Source organism: Phodopus roborovskii, unplaced genomic scaffold (genome assembly GCF_943737965.1).
Source record: "Phodopus roborovskii unplaced genomic scaffold, PHOROB, whole genome shotgun sequence".
NCBI lineage: Eukaryota > Metazoa > Chordata > Mammalia > Rodentia > Cricetidae > Phodopus > Phodopus roborovskii.
In genome coordinates, this window is record NW_026126560.1 from 1217389 (window position 1) to 1243394 (window position 26006).

Consider the following 26006-nt stretch of genomic DNA (forward strand, 5'->3'; position numbering starts at 1 on the left):
TATTCCATTTTATGTATGAGTGTTTGCCTACATTAATGTATGTGTATCATATGGGTGCCTGAGGAGTTCAGAAGAGGGCATTGGATGCCCTGAAGCTGCCATGTGGGTGCTGGGAATGAACTAAGATCTTCTGCAAGAACAGCAAGTACTCTTAACCATTGAAGTGTCTCACTAGCTCCTTCTGTATTTTGGGTCTGCATTTATCTGATTGTCTTTTTCAACCAGGTAGGCTGACCAACAACCTTATGAGTGTTTCCAGCAAGCTGCCTGCTCACAAAAGGAGCAGGAAGGGAGAGCCAGCCCCACGGGAGCCTTTGATCTCAAAAGAACAAAGCAACAATAACCGGATGACAGTAGTTACATCAACGTGGACAGTGCACATAAAATGATTATTCTTGCCAAACACCTCAAATTTTACTCATTTTACAAAAGCACAAAGTGACACACTGCTCTTAGCTTACATCCTGTAAAGTCAGAATAGTCACATGGAAAGTCGGTGTGGATTTTTAGGTTTACTATAAAAGTTAAAGTCAAAAGTATACACTAGGAATCAAACTGTTTTCTTCTTTCTAGAGATGTGACACACATGCTTTCTGGTAGGTGACAGTCCACCAAAGATGACAGATGGCCAGAAAAACTGCATACTGCCCCTCTTCCCAGGCTGAGCTGGATCAGGGGGGATCAACTTGGCAGGAAAGATTGTGACAGGAACAAATTGTAGAGTCCCTACATACACTCCAACAGAAAACCCAGCTCACTGGCTTACACAATGGACTGCAGACAAGCATGCACAAGCACACAACATGCCACGCTGTGGTGACAGGACTGCAGACAAGCATGCACAAGCACATTTAGCATGCTACTGTGACAGAGCAGCAGCCTATTTCTAGCATACAATCTGTTTGCACTGGTGCCCAAGAAGAGGGGCATAATTGGAAAGCAGATTTGCACTCACAGCACTCACAACTAAAAAGCACACAGCATATAATACTTTGATCTTTTAAGTGGTTGATCATGGGCCTTCCAAGATCATACTCACTGGGTTAGCCTGAGTTTTCATCTATAAAAATATGTTTCTTGAAAATAATGCTTAGAGACTTAGAGAAACAGTGGGACTACATGGTAAGACCAGCAGAATTTGCTGCTGAAAGGACGGCTAATGTAAGATTGGGAATTCTTTACATATTTCTTAGGAGATTTAGAAATCAGAACAGGCATCTGGTCCCAGTAACTTCCTAGATAAACACTCCCAAACAAAACCACATTGATGCTGAGGACTGAAGCTGACCCATGTAAAAACAGTTGTGGGTGCACAAGTGCACTCATGAAAAGCCTGCCGGATGGGCTCATGATGCTGTGCCGTCCACTCTGCTGACACACTATACTACCACACTGCTGGGGAAGGGCCTCAAGGAGAGGTGGCCAACCTGGGCCGGCTCCAGGAGTCACTCAGAAGCACCTGGGAGAGGTGCCTGCACTGGGACAGGAGGGATGGACATGAAGGTGACTGACTACAAGGTATTTCTGGACAAGGGCCAGGAGGGTCAGTCATGTTTTCAGGACTCAATACTTCACATGGTGCATCTGTCATCATTAGCCCATGTTTCTCTGAGCTGGCTGGGCTGGTGACTTCAGTGATCACATTGGTGTCTGAAGGTGGGACCTAGTGCCGCAGGTTGTTCTGAGAAGTTGGTGTAGAAGATGACTTGCACAGAGAAGTCACAACCAAGCCGCTGCTTAAGTCCAGTCCTCGGCCTTCCTTTTCCTACAGGAAGAAGGAGACAACTTCAAGATGCCAGGAATGGGAAGAGCTTTCCTAACTCAGGAGTCACCAGGGTTGAAGAATGATGGGGACAGCAGGGTAGGCATTTGAGCTCCCAAGGAGCACACAGGGAGGGACAGGGCAGCAAGGTATTTCCATTTTTTCCCTCAACTATGGAGTTAGACACATGGTGTGGGGTTGGGGGGTAAAGACTTTCTTGGGGCTGGAGAGATGGCTCGGTGGTTAAAAGCACTGGTTGTTCTTCCAGAGGGCCTGGATTTGATTCCCACCATTCTAGCACTGTCTATAAATCCAGTCCCACGGGCACCAGCATGCATATAGTGCACAGACAAACATGCAGGCAGACACATTAAAAAAATAAGTTTTAAAAACATGACTAGCCAGGCAGTGGTGGTGCTTGCCTTCAATTCCAGCACATGGGAGGCAGAGGCTGGTGGATCTGTGTTCAAGGTCAGCCTGGTCTACAGAGGGAGTTCCAGAACAGCCAGGACTACACAGAGAGGCCCCATTTCAAAAAACAAATAAAAGATTGGAACTGGGCATAGTGCCATGCCTTAAATCTAATACTCAGGAGGTTGAGGCAGGAGGATCTCTGAGTTTGAGGCCAGCTTGGTCAACATAGCAGATTCCAGGCTATACAGCAAGACTCTGTCTCAATAAATACATACATAAACAAGTGGGGCAGCTGTTTGCTGCTTGAAACTTTTTTTTTTTTTTTTTTTTTTTTTTTTTAAATTTAAACGAACCTGCATAGTAAAGTGACAGAATGAGACTTGCTCTTTGTTGGGAACACTGAGCTCATTTCAAAGGTCCAAGGCAGCACGGAACAGCAACTGCTATTTATTCCTCAAAAGCTAACAGACACTAGCCATTTTAAGGGGGGACAAAAGATAGAGGGTACAGGGCAGATGGCTGTCTCTGAAGTTCTACCTCTTGCTCTCTGTGTGTCTTGTTGAGGCTAAATAGGTGAACACTGATAACTTACTGCTCTGTAGTATAGGAACATCTCCTTGAAAGCCAGAAAATCTGTGAATGTGAGCAGCATGTCAAAGATGTCACCAGCCACTTCATCCTTATGGTGCCTGCAAAGGACAGAGTGTTGGCTTTGTGAATCAACAGGGAGACAGACTCCCTTTTCAAGGTGCACAAGCCAGGCATGGTGGGACATGCCTGTCAGCACCTGGGTGGAGGTCGAAGGGTCAGGCTTATAGCCATCCTTGGCTATAAGAAACTCTGTCTTAAAACAAACAAAAACCCCAAAATAAATAAAAACATAAAAATAGGGGCTGGAGAGAAGGCTCAGTGGTTAAGAGTACTTGCTGCTTTAGCAGAGGACCCAGGGATGTTCCCAGCATGCATGTGGCCAATCATAATTGCCTGTAACCCATTCTAGAGGATCTAAACCCCTCCTCTTGCACACTCATGGTGCACATAAACTTATGCAGGTGCACATACATACATCAATTTAAACATGAATAAATGACTCTCTTAAAAAATAAAAACAAAGGGCTGGAGAGGTGGATCAATGGTTAAGAGCACTGACTGCTCTTCTAGAGGTCCTGAGTTCAATTCCCAGCAACCACATGGCAGCTCACAATTCTCTGTAATTTCAGTTCCTGGGGACCTGACACCCATGGAAAAAACCAAAGCAAAACAAACAAACAAACACCAGTGCACACAAATAATTAAATGAATAAAATAAAAAATATTGGCATTAAAAAATAAAATTTTAAAAAATGCCTTGCAAAGGCATAGAGGGTCTCCCACTCAGGACCCAGCCATCCAGAGTTCTAAGTGAAGAAAAAGGGTGTTTTCAATTTAGGGGAGGAAGATGGGAAGCACAGAACTAGAGTCAAGCTCAACTCACTGCAGTGTTGTTGTGAAAGCCGCCATGTTGAAGCCTGGGATACGCTCCAGCAGCTGCTCTTCAATGTACTTCTCTACCAGGGATATCTGCAACAGTGGAGACAGGACTGTGTGGGCCTCTGGGAAGAAGCCAGACTTTGCAAAGCCTAGATATATCCTTGTAAGTCATCACCTGAGATCGTGTGCACACGTGTGCATGTGTGTGTGTGTCTGTCTGCATATATGAGTGCAAATGCCCGCACAAGCCGGAAGAGGGTGCTGGATTTCCTAGAACTAGAGCTATAGGCAGTTGTTAGCCATTTGATGTAGGTGTTGGGACCAATCTGCAGGCCTCTGGAAGCCATCTGTCCAGCCCCGTGGTTTTTTTTTTTTTTTTTTTTTTTTTTTTTTTAATTATTATTGTATGTGTGAGTGGGCATGCATGTGTTATAGTGTGCAAGTGGACATCAAAGGACAACTTTATGGAACCAGCTCTCCCTCCGTCTCTTGCTGGCAGTGCTGCTTATTTTTTACAGCACACAAATGCAAAATATCACAGCAGAAGACAAGATTACGGGAAAGGCAAATTTGGTTTAAACAAGAAGTTGAGAGCACATCAAATACTTCATGAATGCTTTTTTGAAAATAGCTCTAAGATCTGGCAAGAGAAAATTATCTAAACCAGATCACTCTAATCATCATTCCTTTTGGCAGTGCTGGCATATATAAAAAGTAAACTAATTCCAACTAACCTTGCTAAACAACCTAAGCTGACTTGAAATCCACTAAGTAACCTAGGCAGGCTTGTAACTTACAGCCATTCTCTTGCCTCAGCCTCCTTAGAGCTGGTTTACATGTGCCACCAAACTTTGTAACACCTTCTGATTCTAATTCAAACTACTGGATAGCATATATTAATTATATCTAACATATCTAAGTTCAAATTTTAAAGAAACTCTAATCTTCTGGTAGGAGAAACAGATCTACTTACATATTCATTAAAAATGGGGGTATAGGTGAGTTTATTCTCTTCTGTGTCCTCAAACTCCTGGTAGTACTTGTCCATGAAGTTCCTCTGCAATAACTGGAACTCATCATCTGAAACAAGGGAAGTTCATTCTCTGTATGAGGTGCAATGCTACAGTGTTGCTTTCCCAGCAGCCACAAGGCAGCTCACAACCATCTGTAAATCAGGCCCCAAGAGGTCTGATGCCTTGGCCCTCCACAGACATCAGGCACACACATGGTCCACATATATGCATTCAGGCAAAATACCCATAAATATAAAATAACAAACACAAAAGCCAATTTAAAATTTAGTAAGATATAACTAAAATTTAAAACTTCAACTTTTTAAATTATGCCATTTGCTGGCATATAAATGTGTTCACATTGCTTTGCATTATTTTATTTCTTAGCTTTTTAAGATAGGGTCTCTCCATAGATAGATATTCTTGACTGGCCTGGAACTCACTATGTAGACCAGGCTGGCCTTGAACTTGTAGCCATCCTCCTGACTCTGAGTGTTGGGGTCAGAGGTCTATGCCACACCAGATAATGAGGTCATACTCCTTTAATCCCAGCACTTGGGTGGCAGAGGCAGGCAGATCTCTGATGTTAGGCCAGCCTGGTCTACAGAACAAGTTCCAGGGTAGCCAGGGCTACACTAACCCTGTCTGGAGAAACCAAAACCAAACAAAACAAAACCAAAAACTCCAGGTATATGCTACAATATATCCAAACAGGAACTTGTAAACCCCCTCACATTAATTGGTCACAAAAAAGTAACTGGTACCTCTCACACAAATTTACTGTGTATACAAAAGGTCAGCTCTTCAAAAGGGAGACTTCAATACCAAGAAGCCTTGTCTCTCCTTGTTAATTTTCTTTATTATTAAATTACATTTACTTATTTATTTATATTTACGTGCATATATGCACATGCTTGCAATGATGTAAGGGTGAAGATCAGAGGAAAACCTGTAGAAGTACCTCTACTGTCCACACATTAGTCTTGGGAATTGAACTCAGGTTGTCAGGCGTGGCACCACGTACTTTACCCACTGAACCATCTTACTGATCCTTTTTTTTTTTTTTTTTTTTTTTTTTTTTGGCTACGCATTTATTTTGAGACAGGGTCTCACTGTGTAGCCCTGGAACTCACAAAGATCTCTTGCCTCTGCCTCCTGAGTACTGGATTGATGGCATGTGCCACAGTACCCATCTAGAGGTTGGGGTTGATTCTTCTTCTACCACATGGGTCTCACAGACTGAAGTTGGACCGTTAGGCTTGAAAGCCATCTTGCTGCCCCCCCCTCCTATTTTATTATCATTTTAGCAGTAGCAGTGAAAACCAAATAGTGGGTTAAAGGGTGGGGCCTGCAAGAGGCCACTGCTTGGGTTCAAACCCTACCTCAGCCATACATTTTTGTGCTCTTGGACCAGTGACCTTATTTCTGCAGACCCCACTCTCCTCAACTATCTCTGTCACCACGGCTTGCTAAGTGCAATTCAGAAGAGAGTCCAGGTAGAGAGAGACTCACAGCAAACACTCAAGGTTAGGGAGTAGGGAACTCTGACAACGGAACCAACCAGTATTTCTGCAACCAACAGCGAAACCTTTGAAAGTGGCCCAGACAGGAAGCAGCTCATTTCTCCATAACAGGCAGGGTTCCCATGGTGGGGGAGACAACTAAAAATTCCTCAGGAGAGTGCTTCTGGAGAGACAAGGGAGGTAAGGCTTGGATCCTGACGGGGTGTAAAGGTTCAAAAGTGTTGTCAGTGGTTTTTCAGACTAACATGGGTTAAGCCACATACCCAAAAATCAGATAGCACAGTCTTTTCTTTATTACTGGAAAAATTGGTAAACTGTCAAAATTTTGTCCAATTTAGTTTTCCCCTCGTATTTGTCTTCAACTTTGAATGTATTACTGTCTTCTGGTCACTTACTAGAACAGACAGATGCTCAAAGGGATCCAGAAATAGGAGCCAAGAATGCAAAGAAATAGGAGCATATGTTGGCTCATGCCTACAATCCTAGCACCTGGGAAGCTGAGGCAAGGAGATGGCAAGATCAAGGCTGGCTTGCATGTGAGGCCCTAAAAACAAAACTCTGAACACAAAACCAACAAAACACATAAAGAAAATAGATCCAAGTCATTCACAGTGGCTCACACTTTTAATTTCAGGCAGATGGATCTGAGTTAGAAGCTAGTCTACAGAGAGAGTTCCAGAACAGCTAGGGCCACACAGAGAAACACTCTCAGAACAACAACAAAAACTAAACAACAGCAGCAAAAAAAAAAAAAAAAAAAAAGAAGAGATCTAAGGAGATTTGACACTTTGTTTTTGCATATGATCTATGTTCTGTTCTGCATTAAATGGTAAAGCTCAAAATGATTCAAAATTGCTCTTACTGTATATGTGAAATAAAGTTGGTCAAGATTACCTGAAGGCTTGGCAAGAGCTCTGTCCTACCCACCAGGTAATTGGTTTTCTGAATTTGTCTCCTCTGAGACCTTGAGTCAATGGCCATTATTTAAAAAGCACTGAGTCTTATAGAGCAGAACCAGGATCAGAACTCCCCAGCTTCTTATCTCTGGCTTATCTGTATTGAGACAATAGAGCTGTGCCATATACTAGGATTTTGGTTCGTTCTTTTTTAGTTATATTTTTATTTATTTTGTTTATGTATGAGCACATGCCTGCTACAGTCTGAACAACTTTTGGAAGCCAGTTCTACCCTATAGATACCGGGAGATTAAACTAAGGTTGCTAAGCTTGCTGGTGAATGCCTCTACCCACTGAACCATCTTGTCGATCCTACTTGTTTCTAAGACAACAAATCTTAGTATGGCTTGCTTACTATTACAGTGTGTTTTGTTAAAATTTCAGTGTTTTGTGTTTTGAAAATTAACTCTACAAATTTGTGTATTTGCATGCTCTTGTATGCAAAGGTTTGGACTGTTGAGATGGTTCAGTGGCTAAAGGCACTGCTATACAAGCCTGGTGACCTGAGTTCAATACTCAGAACCCACATAAAGGTGGAGAGAGAACCAACACCACAATGTCCTCTGACCTCCACTTGTGCATAGTGGCCTAGGAAACCCCTGCCCCAATCACACACAAAAATGAATGCAGTTTTAAAAATTGTTTTATGTCTATCTACGTAAGGGACTCACCTAAGGAACTAGAAGGGTCACTTAGTGGTGTAGAAACTTACCCATAATAATGTCCTCTAAACACCCAACCACAGCATCAAATTCTGCATCAGAGGCGGAGGAGCTGAAAAACAACACATCAGGATAAGGTGCCGGTCCAAATAATTACTTTAGAAGTTGAATCTTTGTTTTCTGTGGGGATGGGGATTGAACCCAAGACCTTGCACGTACAAAGCAATCACAACAATACCCGAAACATTTTTTAAATGTTAATTTCCCAACGTGCATAAAAAGAATCACAAGCTGAACCCCCACATCACTCGGTTTCAGCAGTCAAGGATTTCTGCCTGGCCTAGAAATTCCAAATACAGGAAACACCCTAGGCGTGGCAATCACAAAAGAAGCAAACAATATGGGGAGGTGAGGCTGGCGTGGCACATCTTCAGACTTCCGCATTTACTACCCGCATCTACTACCCACATCTACTCACCGCATCCTGGCTCTTACGCCAGAGGGGTGTATCTGACCACCGGAGGAGCACAGGCCTAGCTAGAGGGTAACTGGATCAGGAGTGGCCAGAGACGGGCGGTGAGGCCGCCGCCAACCCCGGGCAGCTTAACTGACCGCCCAGATTCATTCAGGACAGAGGATTGTGATGGAAGCGCTGGTAATCGGTGACACAGCCCCGCAGAGGCCGCGGGTAGGAAACGCCCCGCTAGAGCGGAGTCCCGGCCCCCGTCCTCGCCCCCTCCCGACAGTCCGCGCCCGACCCCGCAGGCGACACTCACAAGGACAGCGCGAAGCTCTCCTCTTCTAGGGCGTCCATCGTGGGGGCGCCGCAGTCACCGGCCCGGGCCCGCGGCCCCGCCGCCTCCTACCGCGCCCGCCGCCGGGCCGGGCTCCGCTCTGGCCCGCGCTGCCCCAACCGCATCAAGGGCCCGCAGGAGGCCGCGCCCGCGCCCCGCCTGGCGATCGCGCGAGGCCGGAGCCGAGGCTCCCGGCTGGGCCCTGCGCCCGCCAGCCTCTCGCGGGGACACCCCGCCGCAGTCTGTTAAGGCCCGCGGTCCGCCGCAGCCCCGCCTCCCGTCACCATGGTTACCCCCGCGGCTCCAGCAGCCAATCACAGCCTCAGGTTCTCCGGGCTCACGCACAGGACTGGGAAATGGTGGCAGTTTGTGTGTCAGTCAACTCTTGCTGTTCCTGGTTTGCAAGAGCCAAGAGCCTCTGTTTCTTCATTTGTAATTTAGGGGTAAAAATTGTGTAGTTGAAAGCGCGCTTTAAGAGTGCCGGAGTCAGTCTAGACATATTGGGGGTGGGGGTGGGGCTGCCTCAATGAGATAATGTGACAGACTTCCTAGGGAAGGCCTTACCCTCTCCGAGAAGCAGATGGGAGGTGGGGTAGGAGAAAGTGGGGGGAGCGAGAGGAGGGAGGGGGAACTGGGAGATTGGAATGTAAAAAATAAATTAATGAATTAAAAAAAGCTTAAAAAAAATGCCGGAGATGGCCAAATTGCCTGAAAGCCAGTCTCATATTTTGTTCCAAGTAATGCAAACATCTGATTTACCAGAAAGTTATTCTTGGAAGTATAGAAGGTTCCACGGCATTAAGTGGATGTCTTGTAATTTGTAATCTTCAAAAGCAAGAGCAGGCCGTGGTGGCATGAGTATGTAGTCAGAGCATTTGTAAGGTGGAGGCAAGAGGTTCTAGGCATTCAAGATCTGCTTCATCTACATAGTTTGCTGTCAGCTTAGGTTAAGTGAAACTTTCAAATAAACACCAGAAACAATTAAACAATACATTGTTTCTTGGATAGTTCTGCAGTACAAAAAAGTTGACAATAACTTGAAGCCAAGTAATCAGAAATTAAGTAACTTTATTCTGGGAAAAGTACCCTCAAAAACTGTCACATGATGAAAATGGATTTCCTAGGGCCACATGGCTAATCTGAAACAGACCTTTTTGAATGGACATAAAATGGCTGTCTATGGATCTTACAGCATCTGGAACCAAGATGATTTCAAAGAACTGAGAGATCAGTCTTCAGAGTATTCTGGTTAGCACTAGAAGACAAGTGTGCTGGTGAAGACAGGTGTGTTGGTGAAGACAGATAGGTGTGCTGGTGAAGACAGGTAGGTGTGCTGATGAAAACAAGTGTGTTGGTCAAGAAAAGTGTGCTTGTTGGTTTCTGTCAACTTGACCTGAGACACCTGGGAAGAAGGGAACTACAGTTGAGTATTCTTTTGGTTTTGGCTTTCTTCTTTTTGAGACAGGGCTTCTCTGTGTAGCCCTGGTTGTTCTGGAACCCACTCTGCAAATCAGGCTAGCCCTGAACTCAAGAGATCCACCTGCCTCTGCCTTCCAAATGCTGGGATTAAAGGTGTGTGTCATCATTGCCTGACTTTGACTGTAGATTATTAGATTATTTTCTTGACTTAATGATTGATGTGGGAGGGCTCAGTTCCCTGTGGGTGGTGCCTTCTTTGGGCAGGTGTGGGCTATATAAGGAAAGCTGAGCAAGCTATGGAGAACAAACCAGTAAGCAGCATTTCTTTGTCTCTATCTACCTCAATGTCTGCCTCCAGGTTCGTGCACTGAGCTCCTGTTCTAGCTTCCCCCAAGGATGGACTAAGACATGAAAGTGGAAGCAAAATAAACCCTCTTCCCCACATTAGTTTTGGTCAGTATTTTGTCACAGCTCTAGTAAGGAGACTAGAATGACAAGCTTCTAAAAATTGTTTCGTCAAGCTCTTGTGGGATATTTGTACACGTTGTGTGATGATACGTCGTTGTGATTGGTTTAAAGAGTTGAATGGCCAATAACTAGACAGGAGGCATGGGTGGGACTTCCAGGCAGACATAGGCACACTGGAGGTAAGACACACAGAGGAAGCAGGATGGAGAGTACAGAAATAAGGTAAAAAGCCATGAGGAAAAAATGTAGATTAATGTAAATAGGTTAATTTAAGTTCTAAGAGATAGTGGGACAAGCCTAAGCTAAGGCTGAGCTTTCATAATAATGTCTTTGTGTTGTTATTTGGGAGATGGCTGGGGGGAGGGCAGTCAGAGAAAGACTCCTTACAATTAAGCACTGGTCAAATAGTTCAGAGCAAACTCTGCTAAGATTCTATTACATACTTTCTCTAATCCACTTCCTTCTGTGCTACACAAACTTCCCTGCTGTTTCATGGACTCAAGCAGGAAAGGAATGAAATTTGTCTCTGTTAGTTACCTACTGCTATTTACAATCTCTCTTCCCATGATAAATCTAGTGGACTAAAACATTTTACTCATTAATCTGTGTTTTGGGAAAGGTTTGACAAGGACACTAGCCTTTGTTCCATTTGGTGTCACCTAATAGGGTTACAATGGAGTCTGAGAAATCTTTCACGGAGCTCAGATAGGAGGCAGATAGGAGTGCTAGGCCCATGGCTAGGAGTTGGTGAGGACTGGGGTTAGGGTGAGGTTGCTGAGGTTCTGGAGATATTTGGGTTTTCTCGTATAACAGCATTTGAGTTCTAAAGCAAGTATTTCTGCTGCATATGGTGAAGCACACTATTAATCCTAGCACTTAGGAGGCAGGGCAGCCAGATCTCTATCTGAGGCTAGTTTGATCTATATAGAAAGTTCTAGACCAGCCAGGAAGGACTATATGAGACCATTAAAACACAATGATGACAGCAAAATAACACCCCTCCCGCCCCCCCACACACAACTATTTCAAGAGACAGGAAGCAGAAGCTTTGGGCAAAACTTCCTGTGGTTTCTGTGTAGTCCTGGCTCTTTTGAGATTCTGTAGGGCAGGCTGGCCTTGAACTCAGAGATCGGCCTGCCTCTGCCTCCCAAGTGCTGGGATTAAAGGCATGAACCACCATCTCCTGGCATAAAAACAAACAAACAACAAACAAACCAGCCTTCCAGGCTGGAGAAATGGATCATTTTTTACTCTTCCAGAGTTCAGTTCCCAGCACCCATATTAGACAGCTCTGTTGACTGTCTTTATCCAGTTCTAGGATTCAACATCCTCTTCTTTAAAAAATAAAAAGCTGGGTAGAGTGACACATGTCTTTAATTTCAGCACCAAGGAAGCAGAGGCAAGAGGATCTCTGTGAACTCAACACCTGTCAGGGTTATATAGTGAGACTTCATCTAAAAGAAATAAAACCCAGTCTTCCCCCCCCAAAAAAAAACCTCTTTCCTCTTTAATTTAAATCAAATTACATTTTATTTGTATATATATATGCATGCACATGGCAGTGCACAGTGCATGAGGTCAGGACAACTTGTAGGAGTTGGTTCTCTCCTACCGGAGATCAAACTCAGGTCATTAGGCTTGGTGGCAAGTGCCTTTGCCTGCTGAATGGGCATCTTGCCAGCACTTTTCCATAAAAAGAAACAAACAAAAAACCAAACCAAAACAACAAAAAGCCCCTTTCATATATGTCTCTGTACCACATGCATGCCTGTTGGCTGAGGTGGTCAGAAGAGGGTGTTGGATCACTTGGAAATGGAGTTACAGATGGCTGTGAGACACCATGTGGGTGCTAGGAATCAAATCTGAGTCCTCTTGAGGAACAGCCAGTAATCTTAACTGCTGATCCATCTCTCCAGCTCCAGTCTTTAATTTTTTGAGATGGGATCTTATTCTGTAGCCTAGGCTGGCCTGGAACTCACAATTGTGTCGATCTTCAAACTCATGGCAACACAGGGATAAGCCATGATAACTAGCTACATCAAAACCATTTCTGCTGGGCATAGTGGTGTATATCTTTAGTCCCAGCACTTGGGAAGTAGAGGCAGGCAGATCTTTGTGAGTTTGAGGCCAGCCTGGCTTACACAGAGTTCTAGGACATCCAAAGCTACATAGTGATACCCTGTCAAAAAAAAAAAAAAAAAACAACCAACCAACCACAAAAAGCAAGGCTGGTCAGTGGTAGTGCACACCTTTAATCCCAGCACTTGGGAGGCAGAGGGATCTCTGTTAGTTCCATGCCAGATTGGTCTACATAGCCAGTCTTAGGCCAGACCAGTGGGAGTTAACACAGTGAGACCCTGACTCAAAAATAAAAATTATATATTTATAAAAAAATTACATGTATATTTCCTAAGTGAATAAACAGTAGCACAAGATGAAGAGTGGCCATTAGAAGTAGTTGGTTTGTTTTCAAGAAATCATAAAAATCATTTTCTACTGCAGAAGTTGTTTCAGTTTCTGTGGCTCAATCATTACTACCTAGAACTCTGCAAATGGCACCATGATTTTTTTCCTGCTTTACATCATTCAAAAGAAGATGGCAATTCACTAATTGTTCTGGCTGAAACTAATCACTGGGGAAATGCCATAACAAATTTTTTCCCCCCTATGATTCAATGTACTATTCATGCCTGAATGTGGCTTACCAATCCAATTTTCCCTTTTCTATGTGCAGTATATAGCCTTTTAAAGTAGCTTCAAGATAAATTTGCTTCCACCCTGAATGGTTTAATCAGTTCACTACTGAAGCTCTTGTGTTTTATAGTCTTGAAGTTAAAAACTGGAAAAGCAGCCTACCTTAGGGACAAAAGTTCAAGGGAAAATATATAGAAAGCTGGCAGGTTCCTGCTGTCCTTTGGCCCCTGTTGTATTAGATTTTCTGCTTCCCTAGGTCCACCCCCACAGAAGGCAGAGCCATCCTCTAAGAACACTATTGGGCACTTCCAAGCTTGGTAAACACCATTGTTTTCTTCTGACAACTTTCCCTATCCATGTTAGCCAAATATCTAACCTCATTCTAAAATCTACCCCAATCTCCCCATAACTACATACTTCTGTTCTATGCAGCATATTCTACGTAGCAAATTACTACAGTACACAAAAATTACACTGCCTCTTCCTGCTGATTCTGCTCCATAAGTAGATGTTTGAAAAGCCACACAAGCACAGTGCCAGCACCTATTGTAGCCTATCTGTGAAGAGCTACTTGATGGACATACAATTAAACAAGATCTCAATATGTAGTCCTAGCTGGCCTGGAACTCAGAGATTGATCTGCCTCTGCCTCCCAGGTGCTGGGACTAAAGGCATGCACCATGCCTGGCTGAACTTAATTCTTAATTTTCATTTCTTTTGAGGTTGAAGGAACAGGGCCTTGGGCATGCCAGGTAGTAATCTACCACTGAGCTAAAGAGCCAGTGCTATATAGCCCTAACGGAACTTGCTACGTAGCAGTCTAGGTTGGCTGCAAACTCATGTAAATCTTCCAGTCTCTGCCTTCTGAGTGCTTGTATTACCAGTCCCACTTTCTTCCTTACTTCTGATACTTGGGTCTCTCCTACCCTGAGGCATAGGAGCTTTAGTAGAAAACACCAATGAGAGCTGTGAAGTCTTAGAATAAAAAATGCAACAGATATTTTATTCTTCAATGCAAATTACTGCATTCACCACAAGCTGAAAACACAAAACTCTATCTGTATATATATACTTTTATATATACGTATGTATATTTGAATTTATGGAAGACTAGTGAGACATGGAAAAATCCAGCACCCCAGCAGATACAGCCAGGAAGGAAGTCACCTCCATGGTAGGACAGGTTTAATGAACTACAAACAATAAAGAGGGGAAAGGAAGGAAAAGAATGTGCAGTGAGTTTAAGACACTGTAAAACTCAGAAGACATCCATTTTCAAGTATAAACTCAGTAAGGACTTGGCATAAATTGAAAGGCAGTTGCTGAGGTACACCATTATGAAGTCTTAAAAAATTACAATTCTAACTTCCAATTTTCTGGGAGCAAAAAGTGAACTCTTGAAGGCCTTCACCAGAGACCCTGAGAGGGATAGAAACAACTTTGATGAAGACAGAGTCAACAATTCATGATTGAACTTGCTATTCAAAAACATGTGTTTATTTAAAACAACAGGATATGTGTTCTCAGACTGTCCTCTAGAGATTATTAATTCAAAGTATATTACTTCCAAAAACAATACTGATTAAATTTTTTTTAAAAATAAAAAACAAAAAACCTGATTTGATGGTACCTCAAAGATGCACTAACTACCAAATTTCCTCCAGTCTAACATTGCCATCAGTTTAAGAGTTCTTCCTGCATTGGTAAAACAATTTTCCTCACAAAGAGTGGGTACTGAAACTGGATAGAAACACCATGAATGTGAAAATACCACCAATTTTCTGTAGTTTAAAAAAACTAGAATGTTCTTTGGAGTCACTGAAATATAAAAAAACTGGGTTCCCCCCCCCCACAGTCTGTACACCTCTTTCAGGATCTCCATGTCACTTGCAGAAATGACCTGTGTGATGCTACGTTTATAGATTTCAAGTCTTGCAGTGCAATATCCATGCTTAACACACCGGGGTTTCTCTGACCAATGATGCTTAACCCACATACGCTGTCAATTACTTCTCCAAAATGACTTCACCCCAAAATAAAAACTGTAGACTAAGACACAAAACACCTTGTGTTAAACAATCAAATGAACCCAACATGATGAATTCCAGGGTGGTCTCAGTATTCAGGAGACATTTGTCACCTGTTGTTTTTCATGGAAGTACCACAGGCCCAGCTGCTGACATCCAGCCTTCCTTGTCCTCAAAAGGAATTCAGGGCTGGCAAGTTGGATTAGATTCTAAGAGAATTTTTCTCTGACAAACTACCAATTTTAGCATAAAATCTGGCCATGGCTATAAGTTTCAATGTGCGTACAACTGGTTAGAGATGTTTGTGTGTTTTTTTTTTTTCCTTTTCAACATTGCTGGAATTGAGTAGAAATATGTCCATGATATCTCTTCAACATGTGTCATGAAATATGAGAAATCTGTCTGATTCTAGACACTATTTCTTTACGACACAATGGGCAGGTCTCCAGTTGCAAGGCACAATCCATGCACAAGTCGCTGAAGAAAAAGATAAAAATGCCAGTTAAATTAGAGCTTTAAAAGGGCAAACTACTTGCCAGCTAAATCTAAAATGTTTAACAAGTCTGATGGAGAAAGTTTATGTGTTATGCATAGTTTGAAAAATAACATGAAAATTTATAAATCTCCCTCCTATTTTTGATTCTCAATCTTCCTCCTCTGTGAGTTAAATAGAATGTTCATTTACACACACACACACACACACACACATACACACACTCTGTTTGTGTATTCAGGGATATATGCTATTTCCCCCCATCAGGTAGTCATATATTCCAGTAATATTTACCAAATACATCTTTAACCACTGATGTGACTTCATTATATGTGATTAATAAATTAATATATAGTGACTAATAAATGCCCTTGTTATATACAAGATTTTCAGTTTTTTTTTTTTTTTTTTTTTTTTTTTTTTTTTCTCTCTATGTAGCTTTTGGGGCCTGTCCTGGAACTAGCTCTTATAGACCAAGCTGGTTTCGAACTCATAGAGATCTGCCTGCCTCTGCCTTCCAAATAAATGCTGGGATTAAAGGCATGGGCCACCACCACCCAGTTCAGTTTTTTTTTTTTTTTAATTCTCTCATACATTACATTCTGACTGCAGTTTCCCTCCTCTCCATTCCCCCAGTCCATTCCCCCACCTCCCGTCACCCAGATCTTCTTTTTCTCCATTTCCCTTCCAAAAAAAAAAAAAAAAAAGTACACCTCCCAGGTGTATCAACCAAACATGGCTTAAGAAGTTACAATAAGACTAGGCACAACCCTCAAATCAAGGCTGGACAAGACAGGAGAGTTTCTCTGTGCAACAGCCCTGGCTGTCCTGGAACAGTTGAGGTTGGCCTCAAACTCAGAGATCTGCTTGCCTCTGCTTCCCAAGTGCTAGGATTAAAGGTGTGTGCAACTACTGCACAGTTAGATTTTCAGTTTTTAAAACTGCTCTGTATGTGTACCTGCAGAGGCCAGAGGAGAGCATTGGATCCCCTGGAACTAGAGTTACATATGGTTGTAAGCTTCCATGTGGGAGCTGGGAATTGAACCTGGATCCTTTGGAAGAACAGCCAATGCTTATAATGCTGACTCATCTCTCCAGCGCTCCTAGCTTTTCTTTATAGAAACATGACATACTTCTTGGCTGCATTCTTAGTTTTCTGCTTGTTTCCTAAGCCAGTATAAAAAGGACTTTAAACAGATCTATGAACAGGTTGGTACTTATGCACATAGCAAGGAGAGGTGCTGACTTATGTTGTAAATCAAAGCAGCAGCAACAAGCATCTTTGTCTTGTTCCAAACATCTTAGAAAGTTTCCAACATGTCACCATTAAAAAGATGCTCATTAGTGTGCCATCATACCTACAATGACAATACTTGTGAAGCTGGGGCAGAGCAGCCTGGGATCTACAGCAAGACCTTATCTCAAAAAATATTCCCAAGAAGAAAATCATCAGGCATTGCTGAGTGCTATAGCACCTGCCTAGCATGTGTGAGGATCTGGGTTCTATCCTTGCACTGCCCAAAGATAACATGAGAACATTTAAAATATCATTAAGGAAACTTTTATCTATTAAAATGTTTTTAGATTTGCTTATTTTTTCTGAGTATTTCTGTGTACCACTTGCATGTTCTGGTGCCCTCAGAGGTCAGAAGGCAGGGATCCTGGAACTAAAGATGGCTGTGAGCCACCATGTATGTGTTTTCTTTTTAGCTTTTAGTGTGTTTGTCATGCAGATTTTGTAAAAATAGTGCTATGGATTTATTTTGCTTATAATCAAGAGAAGTTTAAATAGATTTGGACTACTTCCCTCTGAAAATTAAAAAAAAAAAAAAATCCATCAATGAAACTATCCAGGCTTAGTGCCTTTGGGAGGGAAGGCAAAGGCAGACTTCATAACCATTCCATTTCTTTCAATAAGAGGAGTGATTTCATTTTCAGTCTCTTCTGGGGGTCAAGTCTCATCATTTATTTTATCCTTATTTCTTTTACTCACTATCACTCTCAAAAAACTCTAAGCTATAACTCTAAGATATAAGAATATTTAGTTTAACTTCTTTACACTTCTAGTGTTGAAAAGGTGCAGCCTTTATACCATCTAATTGGACTGAGTTAAACACTCTTGTAATTCTTTTAATTTTCTTTCCAACTCTGTTTTGGATGTTGTAGAAACTATGACCACATATTTAGTAAAATTAGTTTTAAGTCTTTACTAGCCCTCATCAATGAGTCCTAATTGTGTTTTAAAAACTATAGGAAGGGCCAAAGGACTCAAAGATGAAGAAGATGAGATCCTAGTATTTAGAAACAAAGATGGAAAAGGGTATCAGACCTCAGAATTCTATATCTGCCTGTAAAGTCTTGATAACTAAATCCTGCAAAGATATTCAGCCTGGAAATTCTGGACTACAGAAGAGAAGCTGCCATAGTTAAGGGTGAAAAGAAAGACACTGCATGCACTTCTAACAGCGTATTAGGTAACAACCTGTTTCAGAAGGATGCTGGGTCTATAGGCTGAATCACTCCTGTGATGGCAAACTGTGGTCCATAATTCTAGGGTCAAGATACCTGGGTGATAAGGTGACTAAAGTTTTGTCAAAAACCACAGAAATACAAAGTGTTGGGATGTGATGGATACAAGAATCCTGTACTGTTAGCATGAGTGTTGTTCACAGGCAGTCAGCATGTGTAAAAGGCTAAGGCTCCTACACTACTCACACCTTTCTAGTATTAGTCGGATGGCTTTCTCAGGAAAGATCAGATTATTTGCTGCTCTGGTGAAGCTAAGTCACTGTCCTACAGGATCCAGGATGTCCTGGAAAGTCCTTTTACTGAGATTTGCTGAGATGATATGGAAGCTGTACTTTTTTAATGGCTAGAAGTGTAAAAAGCTGGTGAAGTTACCTCTAAGTGATGTCCCAAGAAGCTCACAAATAGTATTAACCTTTCACATTTTGTAAAGCCAAAATTATATTAAAAATATAAATCAGGCTTGATGGCACACACCTTTAATCCCAGCACTTGGGAGAGGCAGGCAGATCTCTGTGAGTTCAAGGCCAGCCTGATCTATAGAGCAAGTTGCAGAATAGCCAAAGCTACACAAAGAAACCCTGTCTTGAATATTCCTACCCCAAATCTATTTATCTATGTGTGTGTGTGTATGTGTTTATCTGAATAAACAAAAAGCAAAAATTCAAAAACTAGGCTTTCCATGTCGAATAGCTTGTTTCATTATTCCAGGTACTTTCTGGGAGGTAGCAGATACAACTTGGTAACTTATTCCTTATCCCAGCCCACTACAGTTCTAATAATCTAATAACCCTAATGAACAGCCACAGATCTGCTAATGCTTCAGGAGTTACTCAAAAGCAGTATGAAATGTTGCTCAATGTGATGTGTGGAAGATGATCCAACAAGCAGCCCCTCTCACCTGTGTCCACATGGCTTCAGCTGTGTGTCTGCTACCTCATCACAACAGAGCGAACAGCAGTTTTCTCGAATACTGACTTGCTTCAGCAGAGCGAGGCGCCTGTGCCTGAGCAGACAAAGTAGAATGAAACTCATTTTGTCAACAAGGAGTCAGCAGTGGGGCACATGAAATGCTCTCAAAAGGGAAAATATACACCACAATCTTTGTTCAGTAAAGTTTTCACATATTTCAACTTTAGCAAAGTGAAGGAGGCTTGGCTATCATTTTATAGACAAAAAGTTAAAGTTCAATGAGATGATTTACCTAAAACTTAATAAACAGAAATCAAATTCAAATCCTTTGGTTTTAAGTCCAGTATTCTTTTATCAGCAAATTTCAGCTGTTTAAATCACATATACTGAGAATTTGGTGAAAAGCACAAGCATTTCCAAGTGACAACACTCACAGTTTTCCTGGAAGGATAAGGGGTTCATGACATGTAGATCCCTGCAAGTTTAGACCTTAGGTTTGAACTCTTCCACTACACTTCCAGTTAGCATGGACAGGAAAGCAGACAGGAAGACCTGTTTTCCTCAAGTTCACTTATGGGCTTGCTATGTGACTGTCAATACCCCAAGCTTTGGCAATTCAGCAGTGAACAGGAGACCAAGTAAGTGTCCTTAGCTAGGCATGGTGGCACACAGCTAGAATCAGCATTTAGGAAACTAGAATGGGGGACCTCTATGAATCCTGAGCAGCCTGGGCTCTAGAGCAAACAGGGTGAAAAAAATAGCAACCCAAACAGAAAAAGAAGTCACTGCTTTTATTGAGCCTATGCTCTAGCATGGCAGTGGGGGAATATAGAACTAAATATGATGTTAAACCCTGATAAATACCATGACAGAAAATAACTAGGAAAAAGGAACAGAAGTGCTCACATGTGTGAGAGGCATATGGCTTAGGATGATGGCAGCCAAGGAGGGCATCAATAAGCAACCTTTAGTAGACATGTGAGGGAATACAGTGATTGAGCTTTACTATCTGAGAGACCATTCTAGGCAGCAGCAATAGAGAAACTGGAATGGAACTGGGGTTATTAACAGATAAGTGAGGAAAGACCACAGGAGAAGCAATGGTCATCATGGCTGACTACCATAGCTAAGGATGTTTGTGTTTCACTGTACGATTCTTTTAAAGTTTTGTGTGTATTTGAATTTAGCATGATAAAAGAGGTTAATAAAATACATAAAGAGGATAGAGAATAACCATATATAAACAACAAACTCCAGGTAGTAGCTGCAATATCTCTGCTTCAGCTTCTGTGGCAGCTAGGATCAGAGGCCTACACTGCAAAGCCTGTGTCATTTTCAGAGACAACCAGGTCTAGATTCAGAATGAAAGTGACTTAATTTGTAATCTGTTGTTCTTATTCAAGGTGGGACAGACTGAGTGTTACATGAATATTAGTAACCACGGTGATGAGCATAAATGGTCACAAAGGATGACTCCCCACACTTATTCTGGGAAGTTTTAACCCTGAAGAAGCAGAGGGACTTATAGGTGTGCAAGTTGTGCCCTTCATGTGAATTATGAGCCTCACTCCAGGAATAGGCAGACAAACACAGGACTGAAGTGTGACAGACAGAGGGAGGTGTCACCTCAGACTGTCACCAAGAGAGCACCATGACAAACTGCATGGAAACTCTAAGGAAGAAACCCCAGGTGCCTGAACACAATGCAAGTGGCAATATTCTTAGAATATTGCCAATGCTCTGCTGCGCCTACTGGGACATGTTATAGTCATCTCAAACTGCTGAGTCACTGAGGTGGGGTGTAAGGTATAGAAAGAAGGCTGCTTACATATCCATGTTTTGCTTCAAAACAGAAGCTAAGGTTTTACTGCATTACAGTTACATTTATGGATATTACATATGGTTCGACACAAGCTATGCCCTAGCCAGTATTATCTCCTTGACTGTTGAGGGACTATCTTATTGATACAACACTAGTTATATGAATCCCCTGCCTCATACTGGCCCAGGCAGCTGCCCTGTTAAAAAATGATAAACTCTGGCTCACAATGTGAAACAGGCTTCAACATGCAGTAATTACCAAGAAGCAGCTGGAGTCTTTCCCTAGCTGAAGGAACAGACTACATTCATCTTATAAGAAAGACAGGGAGACAAGAATAATGTTAGTTTCTGTCAAACAAGGGCAATGAAATTTTACCTGAGATGGCTTTCCTTGTGTTACTTACTGGCTATAGAACAGTTTTAGCAGTTTAAACCAAAAGGAGTTGGTTTCAATAAATCAAATTTGTTAACAGATGTACTGACTTTCAAATATTAAGGACATTTATACAGATATTCCAGTGAAATTAGTTTGCATTTGCGTGCATGCGTGCGTGCGTGTGTCTGTCTGTCTGCTGTATGTGTGAATATGTTCTATTTTTCTGATTTTTTGTTTTGTTTTGTTTTTTGAGACAGGGTTTTTCTGTATTGCTCTGAAGCCTGTCCTGGAACTTGCTTTGTAGACCAGGCTGGCCTCGAACTCACAGAGATCCTCCTGCCTCTGCCTCTCTAGGGCTGGGGTAAAAGGTATGGGCCAACAATACCCAGCTATTTTTCTGATTTTTATTGTATGAATTTGAGAAAGGTTCTCTCTTTTCTGAGACCAGGGTGGCTTCAAACTCACAATGATTCCCCTTCCTCTGCCTCCCCAGTGCTGGGATTAAAAGTAGGTGCTACCACACCAGTCCTTTTCTGATTTTTACATGAACACTATTTAACTCATGAAAAGAATGTACACATGCTCCTTCTTCACTGGGTTCCATAACACTTTAAATCAGTGGTTCTCAACATTCCTAATGCTGCAACCCTTTGATACAGTTCCTTACACTGTGGCAACTTCCAACCATAAAATTATTTTCACTGCTATTTTCTAACTACACTTTGCTACTGTTATGTATTGTAATGTAAATGCCTGTGTTTTCTGAAGGTGTTAGGCGACCCTAGAGGGGTTGTTTGACTCCCCAAGGTGAGAACTGCTGTTTTCACAATTTGATAGATCTTGTGAAACCACCTGCTTTTGCCAGAAAGCTTTTAATTTTTGTTTTCAAATAATTTTACAGTATATGTCCTGGTCAGTATTGGTTTGTATGCATCTTTCTGGGATCTGTTTTACTAATTTCTATTTCTCGGAAAGTCAACCTTTTCAGTGAGATTACTTGTTCTAAATTACTTGTTCAATGCTGAAAAAAATTTTCCATGGGATACACAAGACAGTCTGGAAAGAGCCTGGGCTGTCTCTTACCTTGGTAAAATGATCTTTTCTTCAGCTGTAAGGAAGGCGTAATCATTAAAAGTGCTAAATTTCATAGATGGTGGGTATTTGAATGGTTTTGCTCCAAAATTGAACTCACACTGTTGATATGACATGAAACTAGCTGCAGCAAAGAATCCAGATCTACAAACAAAATGAGCACAAAGGTAAACAGGATTTATAAAACCAACTTCTCATACAGAGTCATTTTGAGAAAGTCAAAGTGAGCCAGTCACTCTGGGAGAGGGAAAGCAGGACAGATGATATTAACCTAGACAGGTCTGTGAGCCAGGGCAGACACCTTTATCTTTCTGAATCAAACTCTTGGACACTGAGAACACATCAAATGAAGCTCCAAGTAACTGAAATAAACCCATTCTCATAATTGTTTAGACAAATAAACAAAGGTGTTTGGTTTTTTATCCTTGAGAAATGTACATTCTATGAATCTACTCAGTCTTCTGACTGAAAGGAGCTACTTACACAGTGGATGAAAAGACTTGCTTCTCAGGAGGCAGCTGGTTGCCATTTAAAAAGAAGATCATTTGCTTTTCATTCAAGTCTAACAGAAACCCTACTGTGTCTCCTAGAAGATAAACCAAACACTGTTAGGTCTGTGCTACCCAGATCCCACAAGGGCCTCAATAGCCCTGTACTAAACCACACATTCAACACACTTATCTTTGTTTCCTGTGTGGCTTATCTGACCCTCACACAGCAATATGTTCATGCATCGTTAAAGGAAAAAAGCTTCCATTAAACTGTGACAAGCCATCAATTGTATAAGATGCACCCCAATTTCAAGATGCTAAAATGTTAAAAAAAAAATGTACATGTTGGGTAAGATAAAATTATGAGCCTCTTGGGCAAGACATAAAACTCCCTAGATAACAACTATAAAGTTTTTGTTTTGAAGCATACATTCTCCCTGATCTTTTAAAATGAGATTTCATTTTTTTGTTCTACTTTATAATAAAATACTGAAAAGCATTAAAAGTTATTATATTGTTTGTTTTAGGATTTTAGGAGTTATACCGAGTATGTTTTACTGTTCTGCTTTTTTTTTTTTTTTTTTTTTTTAAAGACAGTGTATCTAGCTCAGGCTGGCCTTGAACTTGGTTTACAGCTGAGGATAACCTTGAACTTTTAATCCTATTGTTTCTACCTCATGAGTGCTGGGGTTACTGGGCATACCACTACACCCAGATCGTTCAATGCTGGAGATGGAGCCTAGGACCTCCACACATGGCAGACAAGCACTCTGTCACTTGAGCCACATCTCCAACCCTAGTAGTGTTATTTCTCATAACCTAGAAACCTGTTCAGGAAATGAAGTATAACAATGGGAAATTTATACATACCAATTTAAATGCTTTAAAAAAAAAAATCTCTAGGGCTGCAGAGGGGGGTTGGCAGTTAAGAGCACTGGCTGCTCTTCCAGAGGACCTGAGTTTGTATCCCAGTATCCACATGGTAGTTCTAACTCCAGTTCTCTTCTGGCTTCCATGGGCAGCAGGCACATATGGCATATGAATATACATGTATGCAAAACAGCCAGACACATTTATGTATGTTTATTTAGACACATACATAGTACACACATAAATGCCCATGTACTAGTTGTTTTATATTCTGTCAACTTGACATAAACTAGGAGTTATCTGGGAAGATGAACCTCATTAGAGAAAGCAGACCATATCAGACTGGCCTGTAGGCAGTCTGCATTTCTTTGATGCAGGAGGGCTCAGCTCTTTGTGAGTGGTACATTCCTGGGCAGGAGGCACAGTGGAGGTATGTAAGAAAGTTACTGAGCAAGCCAGTAAGCAGCACTCCTCCATGACTTCTGCTTCAGCTCCTGCCTCCAGGTTCCTCAGTAATAGATTGTTAGCTAGAAGTAGAAGAATAAACCCTTTCATGCCCAAGTTGATTTTGGCCATGGTATTCTATCACAGCAATAGAAACACTAATTAAAACATGTGCCCCACCCCCTGTGTGTGTGAATGTGTGTGTGTGTGTGTGTGTGTGTGTGTGTGTGTGTGTTTGTGGAGAGAGAGAGAGGAACTAAAATTGCTTTGTACTTTTCTATTTTTCAAATTCTATAATAATAAATGTATTCAGAAATATTTCATTAAATTCTGATCTAAAAAAATGACAGGGTGGTGGTGGCACAAGCCTTTAATCCCAACACTTGGGAGGCAGAGGCAGGCAGCCTAGTCTACAGAGTGAGTTCCAGGATATCCAGGACTGTTTCACAGAGAAACTGTATATCAACCCCCCCCCCAAAAAAAAAAAAGACAGCTTTTAAGAAGCCAGACATTGTGGCGCAACCTTTTACCCCTGACATTTGGGAAACAGAAGCAGGAGGATTGCTCCAGGTTCAAGGTTAGGCCAGTCCTACCTTAAAATACGTTTTGAAGACAGTGCCTCTATGAAATGCATAAGCTAACATGCCTTCAAAATCTAGGTGCCCAGGCTGAGTATGGTAGTACACACCTTTAATCCCAGCACATGGGAGGCAGGGGCAGGTGGATCTCTGTGAGTTCTGCATCAGCTAGGTCTACAGAGTAAGTTCCAGGACAGCCAGGATCATGTAGAGAGACTGCCTCAAACAACAACAACAACAACAAACAACAAAACCAAGACAAAACAAAACAAAAAACCTGAGTGCCCTTCTAGTTTTTCAGATTCATTCATTCCTTTTTCCACACTATCAATTTAGTTCTATGTGAGTGGTGAAATCCCCGTTTTCTTAGTATTGGTAATATTTCAGTTTATAATGTTGATTAGTATAGGACAATGAGAGAAGGATGTATGGAGAAAGAGCTAGGCTATTTTCCTTGTCAAACTTCAATCCTGAGAATAAAGAGATTCTATTCCTTACTTACGTATTTCATATAACCCCACTTATAGCATGGCCTCTGACTACCAAATACCTATGCTATAGCCATTTTATCTCTGAGAATATCCTTTTAGTGTCACAACAATTCCAGTGTCCTTAACAAATCCATGGTCTCTTTAATTCACAATACAAACACAAAGAGAAAACTCGACTTCACAGTAATTTTGTGTGTGTGTGTGTGTGTGTGTGTGTGTGTGTGTGTGTGTGTGTATGTGTGTGTGTGTGTGTGTGTTACTGGGCATCAAATACAGAACTTTAGGATTAGTAGGCAATTGTACTACAGTGAGTTACAAACAGCCCTTTCTTAACTAAGAGTAGATGGGAATAGTGATTCATATCTGTAATCTTGCACTTGGAAGGCTGAGGTCAGACCATGGTACACAGTGACTTCTAGGCTTGTGCACTACAGAGTGAAACTCTATCTCAAAACTGACCGATTGTAGGAGGGTTGTTGTCTTTTTTTTTAGTAAGAATTTTGTACTTTTTTTCTAATTTGGGTTATTTTTAAAAGATTCCTTAATGTTATTTCATGTGTATGTGTGTACACTTGTGTAAATATATGCCACATGAATATATGTGCCAGTAGCCTGAAGAGGGAGTCACATCTCTCAAAGCTGGAGTTACTGGCAGTTGTAAGTTGCCTGATATAGGTGCTAGGAACTGAATTCCTCAGCTTCTCTGAAAG

The 26006-nt window shown here is 41.8% G+C and overlaps 2 protein-coding genes across 4 annotated transcripts in view; both read right to left on the reverse strand.

The window, feature by feature from the left end:
* Positions 1–389: 389 nt before the first annotated feature.
* Positions 390–8867, reverse strand: Arl2bp (ADP ribosylation factor like GTPase 2 binding protein). Of its 2 annotated transcripts, none has more exons than XM_051201969.1 (6): positions 8577–8867; positions 7851–7912; positions 4620–4726; positions 3651–3736; positions 2769–2865; positions 390–1765 (listed from the first exon to the last, which is right to left on the reverse strand). In XM_051201969.1, the coding sequence occupies exons 1-6, from the start codon at positions 8612–8614 to the stop codon at positions 1664–1666; spliced, it is 492 nt and encodes a 163-aa protein (XP_051057926.1). In that variant the 5' UTR covers positions 8615–8867; the 3' UTR covers positions 390–1663. The 2 variants fall into 2 exon arrangements, with proteins under 2 accessions (XP_051057926.1, XP_051057928.1); XM_051201971.1 differs by lacking the exon at positions 8577–8867 and adding an exon at positions 8279–8308.
* A 5777-nt stretch (positions 8868–14644) lies between these two features.
* Rspry1 (ring finger and SPRY domain containing 1) overlaps positions 14645–26006 on the reverse strand; it is a 49561-nt gene continuing 38199 nt past the window's right edge. For both annotated transcript variants that reach the window (XM_051201961.1, XM_051201960.1), the window contains exons 12-15: positions 22906–23008; positions 22414–22566; positions 19123–19227; positions 14645–15679 (exon numbers count right to left, since the gene is read on the reverse strand). In XM_051201961.1, coding sequence (XP_051057918.1) covers positions 15583–15679; positions 19123–19227; positions 22414–22566; positions 22906–23008 — 458 coding nt within the window. In that variant the 3' untranslated portion in view covers positions 14645–15582. The remainder of the gene's footprint in view (positions 15680–19122; positions 19228–22413; positions 22567–22905; positions 23009–26006) is intronic.

What these genes read in the sequence shown, in the direction of transcription:
- Arl2bp (XM_051201969.1), bottom strand. Translation starts at nt 8,614, where the DNA reads ATGGACGCCCTAGAAGAGGAGAGCTTCGCGCTGTCCTT. An exon ending in TTTAGAGGACATTATTATGG is followed by an intron (nt 4,727 to 7,850) that starts GTAAGTTTCTAC and finishes CCCTTGTTTCAG; the next exon opens with ATGATGAGTTCCAGTTATTG. An exon ending in TGTTCCTATACTACAGAGCA is followed by an intron (nt 1,766 to 2,768) that starts GTAAGTTATCAG and finishes TTCTTCCTGTAG; the next exon opens with GAAAAGGAAGGCCGAGGACT.